We start from the raw sequence: 18,215 nt of genomic DNA on the forward strand, positions 1-18,215 counted from the left end.
GTTTGGAAGGGCAACAATTAAGGGGTTGGTGAGTCGCCACACTGCTCTCCCGCCCTGGAGTTCTGTAAATTTTATTCTTATATTGGCTAATCTTTACATTTCTTATGAAATGTGAGGTCATTGTGCATCCCTCAGCAAAGACTGGGTGTTCACTACACAACTATTTTTTTTTTTTTGAAAAGACTTGCTTCCTGAAAGGTTTTTGCCGATTGTGACCGGTACCTACTGGGCATGTACAAATAGGTTTGGTTTTACTGCATCACGTGGGAACTCTGAGAAATAAACATTTCTGTTTACTGACAATAACAGATTTAGTCACGTTTATGTTTTGCATAAGCTATTAAATTCAACAGAATTAGAAGTGTTTTGCTCCCGATTTTCTTTTGTATTCAATGTCTGGTGCATCACATTGCAGTGTCCAACAGTAGTCAGCAAGCATTGATGGATTCCAGTTGCCCTGGTATCGTTTCTCCATTGTAGCAATGTCCTGGTGAAACCTTTCACTTTGAAGGCTTTCGAGGCAATTTTTTCCGGCCCATCTATAGATCTTCAAACTGCTTGTCACTCATAACATGTCTGATCTGGGGGCCAAAAAATATGCCCTCTTTGATCTTGGCGTCAGTTATTCTTGGGAACATCTGTCTTAAATAACGAAAACCTAAACCTTCTTTGTTCAGTGCTTTCAATTCTTCATGAGTCCCAGTTTTATGTGAAGAGGAGGCAAAAGTATCTTTGCCAGGTCGGCAAGCGATTCATGTGCCCACATTTTTCTGTCCAGGAACTAACTTTTTACGGAATGGCCAGTGCTGTCGAGAATTGTGTGACTCTTTGGCATGGCTGTCCCATTCGCAGATGAAACAACAGTACTTTGTATAGCGAAGCTGCAGTCCTAATAAGAGAGCAACGACTTTAAGATCTCCACAGATATTCCAGTTGTACCTGCTATACTGGACGTGCTTCAGCAACAGTTCCATATTCCCATACGTTTCTTTCATGTGTGCTGCATAGCCAACAGGTACTGAAGGATAAACGTTGCCATTGTGTAGCAGAACAGCTTTCAGGCTTAACATTGATGAATCAATGAAGAGACGCCACTCTTCCGGGTTGTGATCACAACCCAAGGCCGAGAACAATCCTTCAATGTCACAATAGAAACAGAGACTGTCGACTTGTGCAAAAAATGTGGTTATACAGTATCATGATGCCAGCATCGAAACACAGAAATTTTCGTACCTGGCGACAGCATACACCATTCCTGCAGTCTCGAACCCAGCAGCTCAGCTTTTGCTTTTGACAGACCCAAATCTCTGACCAAATAGTTCAATTCGCTCTGTGTCATCAGATGTGGATCGCCTGATGAGCACGGTTCAAAATCCAGGTCAATGTCACTATCAGTACCCTGCATTGCAGTTTCTTCATCTGGTTCGTCTAAGGTCTAATCCTCTGGTGGTTTCGGAATTAGAAGACTGTTGTCATGTGGCACAGGTCTCATTGCTGAAAGCAGATTAGGATATTCAATTGACTTCTTGTTTTTGGCAGAGAATCCAGACACATTAGTCAAACAGAAGTAACAGTCCATCACATGGTCTTACTGTTCTCGCCACATCATCAGAACAGCAAACGGCATCGTCTTTCGAGTGCCTCTGAGCCAGGCTCTCAGACTGACAGTACATGTCGCACAGCAAATGTGAGGCACCCATTCCTTGTCTTGATCATCAGTTTTGCAGCCGAAATACAGATGATAAGCTTTCTTCACAAGAGCAGTCATCTAACATCTCTGAGGTGCGAGTGTATATTCGCCACAGATATAGCAGAATGTATCGCGGCTGTTATGACATTGACGAGACATATCGCCCGACACCAAAAACGTCTATAGCATCAAGCTTACTTACGGTTATATTGCTACAGATACTATACTATACATACACACTGACTATCTGTATTAACCAAATGAACAGGATCAGTGTATGCAAGCTACCTTTATAGCAGGCTGAGACAGCGTCAAGCTCGTTCAGACCTGCCCAGGATGTCAACTTCCACAGAACAGCTTCCAACCTGGCCTGATTCCATGCCTGGACATGCCCAGTCTGCACAAACCATTGTTGATAAGTCACTTACAGGAGCGAAAATGTTTGGATACAAATATAAGAAAAAATCATGACAAAATTGAAGATGTCTCTAAAACGGTATGCAATGGGTAAATTTTGATGTGATATTCGTGATCAGCACCCAAAAATCTATAAGAAACACCCAGCAGTGTTCAAGAAGCAAAAACTTTGTTGTGCAGTGTAATCTTTTACAATGTAATAAGGCAGACATTGTGCCAGTCCCCCCCAAAATGTGCCTTATTTCTAAACATACAAATTGTTGCTGCCTTCTTTTCTGCATCCACCTGCAAGAGCGGTGGCTATGACTAGGTCGGTAATCATTGTAGCTGAAGATTCACCTTGCATCCGGGGGTGCTGATGGAGAAGGTTCTGCACTTTGGTTGTTGAGCTAAGTAGTAGGAAAGCTGCCTGATTTGTGATTTATTACCCCAACCCATAGAAAACAAAATGTCTTTTAAGACATATTTAAAAGTGATAGTATTTGGTGGTTTTGAACTTTTAGCTTGGATTGATGCAAATTCCTTTATTAACCCATTTTTTGATAAGTCTCTAATGCTGATCATTTAACATCTCCGTCCAACATTATCTGCCCTGGCCAAGTTTAATTCCAATGAAAAGTCTGGGTTGATTCACTTCTATTTCTTAACCCATCTGCAAAGGAATTCTCTTTCGTTTAAGCACACAATAAATCTCGCTCTACAATCCCTCATCTCTTTTCTCCAGTCGTAGAGTTTCTACCTTAAACCCTCAACTTCTACTTCTGCCCATTAGAAATATGCATTGGTGATTTAATGAGTGTGTTAGAATGCACATTATTCTTAGAATAAGTCTCTTCAGAGCTGAATAAATTAATCAAAGTTCATGTAAATTTGGTACATAACCCTGCTTTTGTATGAATGGCTATTAAAGGTGTCATAAGGTATTTCTTTCACTGCTTTTGGTACTTACAAGGCTCACAAACACATATGTGGTCTTCAGGATCATTTGAATGAGCTTAAGAGACTGCTCTTCAATATCTAACCCCCATGTGAATATCGTATAAGGCCAACAATAATCTTTTAAAGAGAGATGAATTCCAAATTAATTGTACCCACTCTATTATTGATCAGAAGCCAAACCGAGTAAATTAACTTTATGGCTCTACAAATGTGGTGCTTTCTAACGCCTCATATGAAATGAGTTCGAGCTCTCCTGCCTTCTACGCCAAAGTCCTCCCTCCAACCTTTCCTCTTGAAACACCTAGTGCATTGCCCACCACTGTGCAGGGGCACTCCTTTCTCCCTTATTGCATGTTTAAAAATAGGTTCTTAAGTGTTCTCTTTTTTCTACTTTAAAAAAAATGTTTACTATAAAATATACACATATATTGTCAGTGTTCATATCTATAGTGGCACATTATTGTGATATAACTTCCAATTTTTTGTGAAGTTCAAAATGTAGTTATTAGTGCAAGTTTTCTGGCTGTGATGAACTGGTTTTCACCTCGTGTCTTTCAGATAATAGTAGAATTACGTGGTGACAGTGTCACTACATGAAATGGCTAAAAAAGAAAGAAGAACAAAATATGAAAGTAGTCTTTCATTGTAAACATCTTGTAATTAACACTGTTTGGGCAAAAAAAACACACAAGTCTTCCTTGATAGTGTTGCATATCTGGTAGGATGCTGCAGTCCAACATGCTTGATTTGTTGTAGCAGTGCATTTCTGGTGTGCTGTGCTGAAAAGGTTGAGTATCCGTAATGCAAAATGCCTGGGACCAGAAGTATTTCAGATTGTAAAATACTTGTTTATATAGAATTAGATCTCTTGGGGACACTTTTGATCACATAAGGAGCTGGAACCAAACCAGCTAAATGACGGCTCACATATAATAATTCATATCATCAAGCGGTTATAATTTGTGTTGATATGACAAACACATTATCCATCATATAAGTTACTTCTGAGGTTTAGACTATTTTAGTTTCTTTTTATGTGGGTCAGTGATGCATATTTGCACAGATTTGTTTTTTTTTTTTGTTTTTTTTACATTAGCTTATATAAGCTACTTGTTATCACTTCTCGGGGGATTGGTTGACAAAGTCAAGAAAATCTCAGCCAACCTTCTCTCCCTCATGCCTGCTTGAGCTAGAAGTCAATAACTGACCGTCAAGTCACTACATCCACTTTTCAAATGGTGTGGGCTACACATATCTAAAACAGAACATGTATTTGCCAACAAAAAAGGCAATTTAAAGCAGTGTCCAGTTTTCCCAACATAATTGGAACAATTTATTGATCTCATATTGCAATAAAGGCACTTGGTGAGAATGGAGCTGCCTTTGTTAACCGTAAGTGGTGACATTCCATTAACAGACAAGTCCCGTGCAATTTTAACAGTGCTGCACAGCACTTGTGAACGCAGGTGTTATTGTGTTGTTTTACCAAGGTCAAAGCTCGTCAACTGTGTTTCGTTGTTTGGCAGCACTCCCTGTTTCAAGGGGTACTCCCTACTCTCCCCACCATACCCAACCCCATTCACTGATCCTGTGCAGATGCTTCGTGGCACTGTAAGCTCTCACCCCATTCCACTATGAAAGAATAAATCCGTTTTGAATCTGCACATATGTTACTCACATACACTTTTTGGCACATGCATATTTTCATCCTTGAATACAAGTTAAGTTTAATAAAAGAGACCCCTGGTGTGAAATTTTCCTATTGCATTGACATGTCAACATTCAAAAAAGGTTTGGATTTTGGAGCATTTCGGAAAAGGGATACTAAACCTGTATTATATGGTTTGCAGCAAACATCTGAAACCTCTCACCCAACTCAACTACTTCTACCACCATTCATTTTTAAATGTGTTTATTCTAAATCCCAACAAGTGTACTTAAAAATAATGTGCTTGTGTGTTTATTTAAATGAACAATATGTTTCAAAGTAAGTCTGTATCAGCTGTGGCAATGGAGCAAAGCAATTAAATTTCCCAATTAAATTGTAGAATCTGCCATATTACTTCAGTTTAAACTCTTTATGAAAGAAAAATCAAACAATATTTGTTTGCATCCTTAATACAGATAAACATAAAAAAAAAAAACAAACAATCCCCCTCCCTCAAGGCTTTAGATGCAATTATCAGATTTATTACACACAACATTACATTTCGTTATATAGATTTCAGTTCATGTAAAAATGATTCATTTACTGGTATAAGCAACTCAAAAATATTTACAAATGATACTAAAAATCTGACGTAGTAACAAAAAGGATATCTGCAAAATTTTGAAATTCTGTAACACAGTGTTATATTAATTAACATCTGCTAAGTGCATTTAACTAAAATCATTACAGCAGTTTGCAAAATAAAGAACTTTTCAGATTAGAAAACAAGGGGAAAAAAAAAAAAAATCCGACCTTCCAGGACTTCTTTTGTAAACTGGTGGGCTGCTTTTCCATTCCAGGGTGTGTTATTTTTTATATCCAATATGCCAAACAATGACCATTTGTCCTTACCTCATCTATCTATTGATACTCCTCAGCTTGGTCACACCAAGTCCAATGTTTACAGCAATCAAGCTTCAGTTTGTAAACCGTGTCAAAGTGAAGAAAATAGTACTAAAAAAATACAAATTCTAGCCAAACCGGAGTTTGTATTTTACAGTAAAGGAACCTGAATGACTTGCAATAGACATTTTTGAAAAATTTCAAAAAAATAAATATACCAGATTAAACATTATGATAGACGAGTATCTGTAATCACCTGTGTTGTGGTTCTACAATAGCTGTATAAAGCCCAAGTCATGTAAAATATGGTGGAACACAAAGCATATTTACCATTGTCAACCAAACTGCCATTTACCCTTGGCATGGAGTAATTTGGCTTACGTATTTTTGAGCCACTCAGAAACAGTATCTCTACTGTAATGTAATGTAATACTGCATTAAAAAAAATCCACTCTCAAATACAGTGGTAAAAAAGTGAAGTGCACAGAATCAGAAGAGACTGCAAATAATTCTTCGATCTTTGCTGCAGTTTTAACGTGACAAATACACATGGTCTTATATGCCTATTTAGCACAGACAGGTGACATTTTCCACCCTTTATATTTCTGAAACACGGATCTGCTAACAAAATTGCCTCTGCACGCAACAGTATCATTTAATTCAATTAAATTTCTTATGGAGTGCAGGATTCATCGTGGTACAAAAGATATGATTTGTGTTCTAGAAAACATTGAACAAAAGCAATAGTTTAGCACTAGTATGCTTTACAGTATGTTCATATTTCCCACCCTTAACAAAATAGCCACATTTATAATCTAAAGCTATCAGTAATAGTGTTTAAAAAATAACCACTAACTTTGTACACCACCTTTCTACACTGAAAATGCCAAGGCACTTCATAGGTACTGAACAACACAACAGCCGATATATTTCTATAAAGGGAGTACTTACAGGTTAAGTACCTGAATTAGGGATAAATTAATTAATTAAGAGGCTAACTAGTTGAGGACATGTGGTATATTATCTTATACTTATGAATAATTTCTTTAATAAAACCTGCAGCCTTCATTTTGAAAGTAGAGTATATGCAATACTAGACAGGCCAAGTTCCAAGAAAGCTGGACTAAAAGCATACAATACATAAACATTGAAGGCATCCTCTTTTTTTGAAATTACATTTAAATTCAATGTCTGCTATTATACAGCAGAAAAAAAACACTTAACAGCAGCCGGTATAAAAGCCTTCAGGACTAGAAAAAACAAAGTAAGCAAGCATCGAACAACAAAGACACAGATATGAAAAACAATGAGCATAAAAACGGTCAGTGGTTAGAAGTCAGCCATCTGCACCTGCAAAATGCATTTGCTTTAACTGCATAAACATGCTAGGCTCCACATTGGACCAAGTCTAGACTTTGCAAGTGCTATGTGCAACCAAGCCCAATGCTTATACCAGTCTCCTCCTTTTTGGTGCTTTTTCTTTTAGTTCATCATCATTCAATTTCTGCTCTCTGTTGCTCCCCAGTGGCGAAACCAGATGAAGCATGTGATCATCAGTCGCACGACCAAACAGTGCCAGCAGCAGGGCCACGCCATAACCTGTTGCACGCTCTCCCTAGAGAGAAGATTGTTAATAAAGTGACTTGTTTATCTTCAGTAAAACAAATGTTTACAAACAGAATTAATTAAGCTAATTTTCAGCTACTGTTCACTTGTATGGATCACTTAATACAAAATGTCATCTCTCTCTCTCGGTCTGCACTGGAAATTAACAATAAAGTTTCATACAGAATCTACCTTATAAAATTAATAGTATCATTTATTTTGTTCCATTGTAGTATTTACCAGTTTTATAACCAATGTTCATTAAGAACGTGTATGACTTTGTGCTTGCTATCAGTAAAAGCTTCAGACTTCGTGGTAATGCACTGGAACCACTTCATTGAATAATTCTACTGAAAAATTAAAACAGGGTAACCACTTGAACACTGATTAAAGGCTGCTGTGATTTTTCAAATGTCTGTGACTCTTGAAACTGTTCGCACATATACTGTGATTATAGTTTATCATTTTTATAGCAAATCCTCCCATTTATTTCTCATGCCTTCTGTGAACACCTTGCATGTTCTCCTCCTATTTGTGTTTTTCATGTTGGTGTCATTCAGGCATAGATGTCACAACAGATTTTCCAGAACTAAGTGGATACAAAGGGTCTAAAAACAGTACAGTATCGGTCACACCAGGGAAGTCGGTACCATATTTGTGTGATTGCAAGTAGATCAATTACTTTAAAAGACACATTAATACATGAGAAAATAGCGAGTAAAACTTCGTACGGAAATGCCTCATAGGGGTGATGAACATATTATATACAGCACTGCAAAAGAAAAACAGCAGAAGTCGTGTGAAGTCTGTTTTGAGTATGAAGTAGGAGAAGCCCAGCGCACAATTTTTATATTACAGTGGAGCCTCGGTTTGCAAGCATAATTCGTTCCAGAAATGTGCTCGTAGTCCAAAGCACTCGTATATCAAAGCAAATTTCCCCATAAGAAATAATGGAAACTCAGATGATTTATTCCACAACCCAAAACTATTCATATAAAAATGATCAATACAAAATATAAAGTAAAAATACATAAAACAAATTAATCTGCACTTTACCTTTGAAAAGAATCATGGCTGGTGTGAGCGAGTTTCTAAATTCTTGTGGGATTCCACCCAATGGGACGACATGCAGAATAGCGTCCCAAAGCAATCGCAGTCTCCCAGCGCTGTAGCAGTTCGCCGTAAAAGCGAATCCGAAAAGATCGCGGACAAGCTATAAGCGCCTGCCGTCGATGGGTGATACAAGGAACATTATAAATGCACAGGGCACAGTATTACTTGGCCCCGACCCTGCTTGACTGCTGTGTCTGTGTATAGGAGAGTGGCAGATCCTGCTACAATAAATAACTGCGCTGTTGCTGTTTCAGGCTGAATAAAGCGGGTGTTGCTGAAGTACTGAGACTCAGCTTCGTGTTTTGGGGTGCAAGACGGGGACTCGCACATCACAGCACACACACGTGGTCACAATGCTGTAGTAAACAGTATACGCTCGTACGGATGTTGATTATATGAGTGAGGCGCGCCGACTCAGACGGAGAATAGGAGACAATTGCCCACAATCCCGCAGCGAGAGAGAGAGAGAGAGAGAACCACCATCACCTCAATTGTGATCACATAACGCTCAGCAGACAAAGCGAATATATACTACTCGTATTGCAAGACCTTGCTCATTTACCAAGTCAAAATTTATTAAAAATTTTAGCTTGTCTTGCAAAACACTCGTAAACCAAGGTTCCACTGTATTGTATTATTTATATACTAGACATTAAGCCCGTTACAATAAACGGGCGCTAGAATAGTAGTGCATAAACATTAGTAGGAACAGTCTATATTAAATGGCAAAGGACCGTCTATTTTCTGTTACAATAATACTGGCTTGTATGTGGCTGTAATATGCGTCACTATATATTGTGTCTTTAATTTTCTCTCACAGTAATACATCTCTCCAGCAAGTATTTTAATCTATGCTGGCGTGCAGCTGATTATTGTATGTATGGCGTCTCCCCAGCAACGGATTTTAGGTGCGCGAAAACGAATCTACTTTTAAAAGTCATCCTATTGTAATATCATGAAAATTCGTATATTTAGGAAAACACTTTACCGGGCCAACTTTGTTAATCACAAATCTGACATCCTCAGAGTGAACAACAAACACTAATCCCACCTCTTTGGGGAAGCTGGTCTCCGTGTCTCAGTACCCGATTGGATTTTTCATGCGTTATGTTTTAGGTCTTACCTCATTTACGGAAATCCGAATGGATCAGCCGCACGATATTTTATAGGTCCCGCCCTCTCTGTCTTGTGTGATGCGTTAGGTGGCCTTTGAAGCATTACCGTGCCCTACGCATGCGCACTTCACCAGAAGATACACACACACGGACGCACACAGGGATTTTATTGAAGAGGACATATTATATATATACACACAAACACACACACACTGTATATATCGGCCAAAACCCGAAGTTCGGCCAGTTCCCGAATTGGCTGGCCATTTCGCATTTTGACCGAGAGGTGTGGCCAAAGTCCGAATTACTAGAAATGACCAGTGTATATGCTACTTTGGCCGGCCGTTTCACAAAGTGGCGAGAACTCCCTGGCCAAAATTCGATGTGCTAATGTAAAACTGTTCACTCAGGGTGCGAAGATGCTTATAAATATACAATTTTTTATACATACATACATGCATACATATAAAAATCACTCACTATATATATCTAGAGTATATACAGTATATAGTAGAGGATGGCCGGGGCCCTTGCCTGGACAGGACGCCTCCATGCTGAAAGGTCCGGGGGAGCAAATGTGGCCAGAACGTTACCTCCTTGGGAACGCTAGATGGCAGCCCCCCTGGCTTGCAGTGGTGCCTTGGACTCCCACAGGGCTTCACGGGAGTGGGAGTTTGGATCCATGGGTGACCTCCAGGGAGTGCTGCAGCCAAGATAGGCGGTGCTGAGCTCTGGAGAGCAGCTCTTCCACCACACCCGGAAGTGCTGCCGGAATGAGGTCAATGAGCACCTGGGGCACTTCTGGGTGACTTATGTAAGGGGCTAGCAAGCAGTATTCCAGGAGGCACAATCAGGAGAAGGACAAAGATGTACTGAGAGATAAAAGAAAAAAAAAAAAAAAAAAAAAAAAGAGTGACAGCCAAAGATAGAGTAAAGAAAGTGTGTGTTTGGGCTGTTGGGGACATTGTAAATAAAAATTACATGTGCTTTAGTACTGGGGTCATTTGCGTCTGTCTGTGATCCAGGCTAGAATGTTCACATATACACACACACAGTATATATATATATATATATATATATTATATATATATATATATATACTGTATATAGTAAAAAATGAGACACTGGCTCTCGCTCTTGCCACTTAAATCTCATTCTTAAACAGATTTATATGTGCTTTGAGAATGAAACTATTGTTACTGATCAGATGAGGCATAATTGTTTAACTAGTAGTGTCACACGTGTAAGAGGAGATGAAAAGATAAAAAGATTAATCACATTTTAATACAGTGTCTGACACAGTCCCAATAAATGAACAGGCTATACTGTATATTCATTCTCCGATTGTAATGGGTAATTCTACAGATTTCCAAAAGTAACCAGCATATACAGTTCATAGTCATAGGAGCCTTGCACTCATCCACAGTTAATGCATAGATGTCAGAGGACTAGCAGTGCTAATCCATAGTTCTAGCAAATAAACATTGACAAGAATGAAACAAAGTGACTATTTGATTTTTCTACACCGGCGACGACATGAGCAGCTCCATGTGATAACATCTAAATGAAAGTGTTTCAATGATTTGAAGGACAAGGCACATTTCTCTATTAATACAACATGTACTGTGTTAACAGAGACACAATCTCCAAAACACAGCAGGACAAGAAAAAAAAAGCATATTTCATTTTTAAATAAAAATCAAAACACTGAATTTGTGTCATGCGTTTAGCTTTTTAAGGCAAACTAATGTTTATTACTATAACACAAAGTGAAAGCACAAATCCTTCCAACAAACCACCACCCTTCCTCTGGCAAAAATCCATTAGTGACAGCTACCATACCCCTTTTCCAAGGTACCCAGCTTGCATTTTTATAATTTTTGTGTCTGAGGTAGGAGGGGAGAAAAAAAAAAAAAAAAAAAAAAAGACTTTAGAAGTGATCAGACAGGAAGGAGGATGACGTTTTGTTGGACAGAGGATACAGACAAGTGTTTCTTGTCTGAGGTCAGAAGATTGATGCAGTTTTGAAAGAGGCACAAGTGAGGGTGGAGGTTTGCCAGAGGAAGCAGGTACATTTTTTAATAGGACAGATTGCTTTCTGTCAGAGGTAGGTCGTCCGGTTTGGGAGCATGCACTGGTACAGTGCGTTGCTGCATCCACCACAAGACGAAACAGCTTGGGATCCTGGTTGGAGGGAGGACAGAATTTTACAAGAGGAAAGATGGCATTTTGTTGGAAAAAGTAGAATGTCCTAAAGCAAACACTGTAAAAATGACCTGGTTATAAGAGGGTGTCTACCATTCAGGGTGGGTTTCTATAGGGATCTGTTGTAGGCGGTTTATCATGTTCAGATAATAAAAAAAAAATACATATGATAACAGTTATTACAGCATTATCTGGTGAGGTGATTGAATTGTACGTTAAGGTACTGTAGCAGTAGAATCATTTCATGTAAACAAACATTTTAAAACACTTTTACTTGCAAACTTTTTGATTTCCAGTTTAAACAATGCATTGTTTCACTACAAAGGATACCTTTAGAATATGCAGAAGTACTGGGTATTTTTTTTGTAGAAAACAAAAAAAGTGATTCTTTATGTAAACAAACATTTTACTGCAAACTGTAGCCTATAAATAATAACAATGCTACAAATTGAAAGTGCTTACAAAAATTAATCATAAAAAAATACTAGGGGGCTCTGCTCACTGCTCGCTTAGCTCACCAACCCCCGGGCGGGCATCTGTTGCTCGTGTATGGGGAAGCGGATGTACAATTTAAATAGATTGTTATTTTCATGGGAATTGTTACATATGCATAATAGATCTGTTTTACCTGCATTTTTATCACTCTTTAATATTGTTTTTTTATCAGTATTCTGCTGCTGGAGTATGTGAATTTCCTCATGGGATTAATAAAAGTATCTATCTATCTATCTATCTAGACTTAACTATTTTACATTACAGCGAGTAACTAACCATAGTAGTAAAAAAAAAAAATTACATTTCATGTTGAGTTAGAGGTATTCGTTGCATTATATGTATTCATTTAGTTTGGCTTTGAAATTAACACAGAAATACTTTTTAAACTTACACTTTTACTGTAAAACTTCAGTAAAAACAATACTTGGAATTAACTTTTCGTCAATATCGCATTAATTTTGATTCTGTGTTTGGACTTGCATCGTGACAATGCAACGTATAACTGCCCGTGAGTGATATCGTTTCTTGCTCTCTAATAAATAAACCAACTTTTTCGAATGTTTGTCCCTGTGATTTGTTAATTGTCATAGCAAAAGCTATTCTAACGGGAAAATGTAAACGTTTTAATACGAATGGCATATCAAGATCTCCTTTTCTGTATAATGGTATCTGTGGAAAATGTACTACATTACCTTTGTCGCCTGTTAAAAGTTTACATGTCAGAATTGTTCGACCAATTTTTAATACAACTAATCTTGTCCTATTGCATAGCCCATCACTCAGACAAATTATGCAATAACATTACGATACATCCTTCTTTCAACAGTAATTTGGGCAGTGGAAGACCGGACAGTGTTAACGATTGTAGATATTCTATGGGATATTGTAAGCTGATGTTTTCATCTTCTGCAACATCACCACCAACTGTTTCAGCATAGTCTATTGATACGCATTTAACCAATTTGCCATGTAACCTGTTGACAATTTTCACGTTAATTTATTTGACTTCATTGTTTCTCTGTGCTAGGATTGCCCGTGTACTCATTTCTTTTGTTGATAAAGCTTCAGGATGAAATTCTTAAATAAGATTCGGACATAATAAGTCTTTTATTGGGAACTTAAAATGAGGAAAACTTAAAAATGTATTAGAGCTAAGAGTGCAGGTTCTGTATCTGACAAAAGCATGCACACAAATGAGAGGTTAGAGGACCGTGAACGAGATTGAAAATGGTTGAGAGGAGGGCGGAACTTGAAAAAATCTCTTGGCAGTAGTCTTGTCTCAAGATTTTCTTTTATAATAGAGAGACAATCAGACAGTTTTAGTATTTGCCATTTGTAACTGATCTGTCTTGCGGTGATGTAGCCAGTCTGAAAAGGTTATTTTTTGTCCCAGAGTGCAAATAGTGCCGTGCTCCATCCATTAAATAAATAATACATAAAAACAAAGAGAATGTCGAGGTTAAAAACAAGGTAACCAATGAACACAGCATATTTTGCTATAAAAAACTTTTTGCTGAGATTAGCCCTTCAACACTAATGACATATGAATGATCACCACAATTACATACTGTATATTAAGATGAATAAATTCAATATTAATGAGCACAATAGACTCTCTGGGCTGAAAAAGCCAACTTAAAGCAAAAGTCTTTATTCTCAGTGTCCACGTGGACCACTCCGAGCACTTCAAGTTCAGTGACTGGCTTTGATGGAAATCGGTTTGGCTTTTTTTCCCTAGAAAGTTTGGCTCTCTCAGATACAGAAAAAAAGGGGGAAAAACACAATGAAAAATTATCATAATTTGTCGTTTCTTTGTAATTCCCTCAAACACACACTCTGGAGATTTGATTATTTAACATTTTGATTATACTGCATTAATCCTTGGGGAAATTACCTGAACTGTAAAATACAAATTGACCTTCAAGTATATGACCTAGGTCTTGGGAAACCAAGAGATTCCATTAGCATTAAACTTCAAACCTAATCTAAATACTCACTGTGTGTAGAATAAATTCAAACACACAATATGTATATAATACTGTCTGTAGTTTTGTGTAATCTGCCATTTCTATTTAAAATTTAAATAAAATAATTGTTAGTTTTTGCTCATAATTCTTCTATTGAAGTTCAAACTGTTAATGCATAATGTCCAATGACATTGTGATATACTAAAAATGGAATAAACCACATCTTGTACATTAAAAAACATACTGTACTTAGGAGTTGTTACTTAAATCTGTTGAATGAAAACACTCAAGCTATACAAATTGGTGTCCAGCATCCTCACTTGAGTAACAGTAAAGATAGCACACAAAACACCTGAATACAACAAAATGGCTCAGACACATACAAAACACGACCTTGAGCACAACTGACTTACAACATGTGCAGGAAAAGCCATGTCCACATGAATCCAGACTCCTGTCCAGTCGAACCCAATGTGAGCACCAATGAACAAACCAGCACAGGAACTCTGGGCATTATTTCTATCCTAAAGAAAGAAAACAGAAAAACTTACTTTGTGTTTATCTTAATACCAATAAATTCCTGTCTCCTCTGCAGAATACAGTATAAAGAGTTCTGTAGTAATGCATCAGAGAGCCATTTCATGATTACATGCCAGCTGAGTGAAAGATGAGGTTTTTTGGTCCAAATTATGCTACTAATACTTGGACAAAACATAAAAAGGACTTAAAAATATATGACAAATTAATCACAAACACTACAAAGGTGACACTCATTTGACCATAATTAGGTAATATTTGTGAGTTCTTTATGTCTCGCTGGATATACAATGCATCCTTTGTGCAGACCACAGTCTTTGTTCAACAATCACTGCAAAAATGAAGACAAAGGAGAATTCTGCAGTAAATGAAATGCACAAGGCAGAAAATGGCTAAAAAAAAAAAAAAAAAAAAAATAAAGTAAATATCAAGAGACAAATCATAAAGCCTTTCCTCCGGGCACTCCGGTTTCCTCCCACAGTCCAAAGACATGCTGGTTAGGTGGATTGGCGGTTCTAAATTGGCTCTAGTGTATGCTTGGTGTGTGGGTGTGTTTGTGTGTGTCCTGCGGTGGGTTGGCACCCTGCCTGGGATTGGTTCCTGCCTTGTGCCCTGTGTTGGCTGGGATTGGCTCCAGCAGACCCCCGTGACCCTGTGTTCGGATTCAGCGGGTTGGAAAACGGATGGATGGATGGAAATCATAAAGTCAGACAGAGCTGAATAAGCACAAGACGCAGATCCAAAAGCTTGCCAGAATGTTTTGTTTATTGTAATAGTTCTTGTAAACAATATTAGATGATAAAAACTACAGGTAGCAAACACTCTCACTAGTTCGTCATCTGTCTCAATCATTTTGTCATTGACTCAAATTATAAGTCAGAACTAAAAGTCTAGCTAAGCGCTATTTTTCTCTAATGTTTGAGCATTTTGTTCCTTGGCCTCTTATACTTGGGAGATGTGTGTTCTATGGAAGGATTATTTACTTATTGAAGATTACATGACTTAGATATATTTTAGGGAGTGTGTGCCTCTTGTAAAATGCAGATCTCAAAACAAAATCTGGTGGCACAGCCATTCTGCTTCTCATGAGAATATCTTGTACATATTTGAGCCTTAAAATTAGCGACAAGTGACAACTCGTCCATGAAAAACAGGGGGGGGGGGGGGGGGGGGGGGGGGGGGGGGGAAAGCAAATCCACTATTTGTTTTTGTTTAATAACAATCATATGTGTAAATCTTCCCCACTAGGCTGGTCCACAGGAAAAAAATGAATACAGGTGGAAACTTAAAGAATGTGGATTCTCAGAAATATTCTGAATAAATAATAATATTCTGAAGAACGTTCAAGTTGAAATTCTGCAGACCCTTATTATATTTAGTTACTCACGCTCACAAAATTCTTCATGTCAGCCATAGCAGAAGAAAACTCACTAAAGTGAAGCTCAGGTGTGTAGACAAGAGGATGTACAAGATCTCCACTGTTTCTGCCAGCTTTCACACAAGCTTTCTCCCAGTTCTCATTATTGGTTAACAAACCTGCATGATATTTTCCAGTTACAATGCCCTTAAACATGAAAGAGCAAAACATACACAATCAATAAAACTGTAGAAACTTAATACACAAACCTAAGACTTAACATGGGATTACTATTCCCCTTTCCTTGTTACTTATAGTGTTAGACATCACTTTCAAATTTAAAGTTTTGTCCACTGAATGATGATTACTAGTTAACAGTAGCATTTTCATTTTCACAGATTTTTTAAAGGGTCTATTAACACTAAAGGTTTAAGGTGCAGTTACTGTTGTACCAAATAACTTAGACATATTTTAACATTTGGTTTTACTAGTAGTAATCACAAAAATAAGCTTAGTGATACTCCACACTTTCAAGCAGTTGTCTCTGGGAACTCAAGTGTTAAGCTATCCACATTAAAAATAAAGTATTCAATACTTGTTACAGTATGATAGACATTGGTCATACAACAAAATTGCTGTAACATATGTGAAAAGGAAGGTACATTATGGCATTATCTTCACTTTACCAGGAATAGTGTTAGTTTAATAGTGCATATTTGATGGCATTCCTATCTAGGCTGTAAATTCTACTGGATATTTAGATGAAATGATGAAATATAGGAGTTTGAATAGTACAACACCCAGGAAGTAAAAAGTGCAGGATGCATCAGGAATTATACTTTTTAAATGCACAGCATGAGCAAGTGTACAACTTTTAAGAGCAAATGATTAATTTCACTGCAGCCTAGAAAAGTTTTTTTTTTTTTCCTACAAAATAATAATGACCTTGCTGACAGTCACTGGAGAAGCAATGGAAATGGCTGTCCAGCCATGTCAACAGCAACTAATATTAAGAAAGGGGCCAATGGTGTTGGCAGGCTCATAAACTGGTTAAGGCTAGTGTCATCTACTTTGGAAATCTGATCTTCTGCCTCGATGTCTAGTTCTCATTAAATAACAGTTATATCATTAAACAGTAAAGCATCGTGGGTACACTCGGTAGTAAATAAAAAAAGCAAACAAAAACATAAAACAGAACATAAACATAAGTGGCAATCATTCCACAAAGACATGTGGCACATCTACTGTGCATTATTTCTAATACTAAAAGGCCTAGTAAAACAGCCCATTTCTTTTAAAAATATTTTGAAGAATATACATATATTTCCAGAACTGAAAACAGCTGAAAATGTAACCAACAGGTCTTTACATATTACATCCTACCAATACATGCTACTGGACTGCTGCTTAAGATAGGTATGAACCATAACTACTAATGCTAATTACCTGTGCTCCAGTAAGTGTTGCAATGTCCAAAATGATGTCAGCTTTAAGATCTTTGACAGCATAAACAGCTCCATCTGCCAAAACCAAGCGACCCTCAGCATCTGTGTTATTAATCTCAACAGTTCTGTGAGGTAACAAAATGTTTCAGAGGTAGTACTTGGATCTTAGAAATTCAAAAATAAGACAAATTACAAGAAAAGATAAACTATATAGCTGGTTTATTACAAGGGCTTACAAGTTGTTAATGGTAAAGTATATAAACTTATTAATGTAGCTTGGAAATACTAGCACATATTTTAATATTTAAATGTAATACAAGAAAAATGTTAGTTAAAATTTACCCCCACTGTATCAATTATGATCAAATGTTTATGTTTATAGTTGATGGTGTTAACAAGAACAAAAAATGTGACCAACTACTTTTAATGGGGTGGGGGGAATAGGCTTTTGAACTTGATTTTGTAACAGGTGCTGCTATCACAACTGGCTATAAAATGAGCATCCATGAAAACTTGTCATTTACAAGCAAAGATGGGTAAGGCTTTCCAATATGTGCTGAAATACATAAGCAAATACTTTAGAAACATTTCACAATGTGATTACAACGAACTTCGGTACTTCACTGTCTATGGTCCATCATTACATTAAAAGATTCAGAGAATCTGTCTGTAAATGGCAAGGCTGCAAAATGAATGTCTAGGACCTTTAAGCCCTCAAACAGTACTGAATAAAGAAACAGTACTCTTCTGCAATGAATGTAAAAGCATGAGTTCAGAAA

At 37.4% G+C, this 18,215-nt stretch overlaps 1 protein-coding gene across 1 annotated transcript in view; it reads right to left on the reverse strand.

The window, feature by feature from the left end:
- Positions 1 to 5,214: 5,214 nt before the first annotated feature.
- Positions 5,215 to 18,215, reverse strand: part of LOC114653398 (probable aminopeptidase NPEPL1) — a 52,423-nt gene continuing 39,422 nt past the window's right edge. Inside the window, exons 9-12 of the mRNA XM_028803690.2 lie at positions 17,438 to 17,561; positions 16,022 to 16,198; positions 14,511 to 14,621; positions 5,215 to 7,212 (exon numbers count right to left, since the gene is read on the reverse strand). Of these exons, the coding sequence (XP_028659523.1) occupies positions 7,045 to 7,212; positions 14,511 to 14,621; positions 16,022 to 16,198; positions 17,438 to 17,561 (580 nt within the window). The 3' untranslated portion in view covers positions 5,215 to 7,044. The remainder of the gene's footprint in view (positions 7,213 to 14,510; positions 14,622 to 16,021; positions 16,199 to 17,437; positions 17,562 to 18,215) is intronic.

Source organism: Erpetoichthys calabaricus, chromosome 6 (genome assembly GCF_900747795.2).
Source record: "Erpetoichthys calabaricus chromosome 6, fErpCal1.3, whole genome shotgun sequence".
Classification (NCBI taxonomy): domain Eukaryota; kingdom Metazoa; phylum Chordata; class Cladistia; order Polypteriformes; family Polypteridae; genus Erpetoichthys; species Erpetoichthys calabaricus.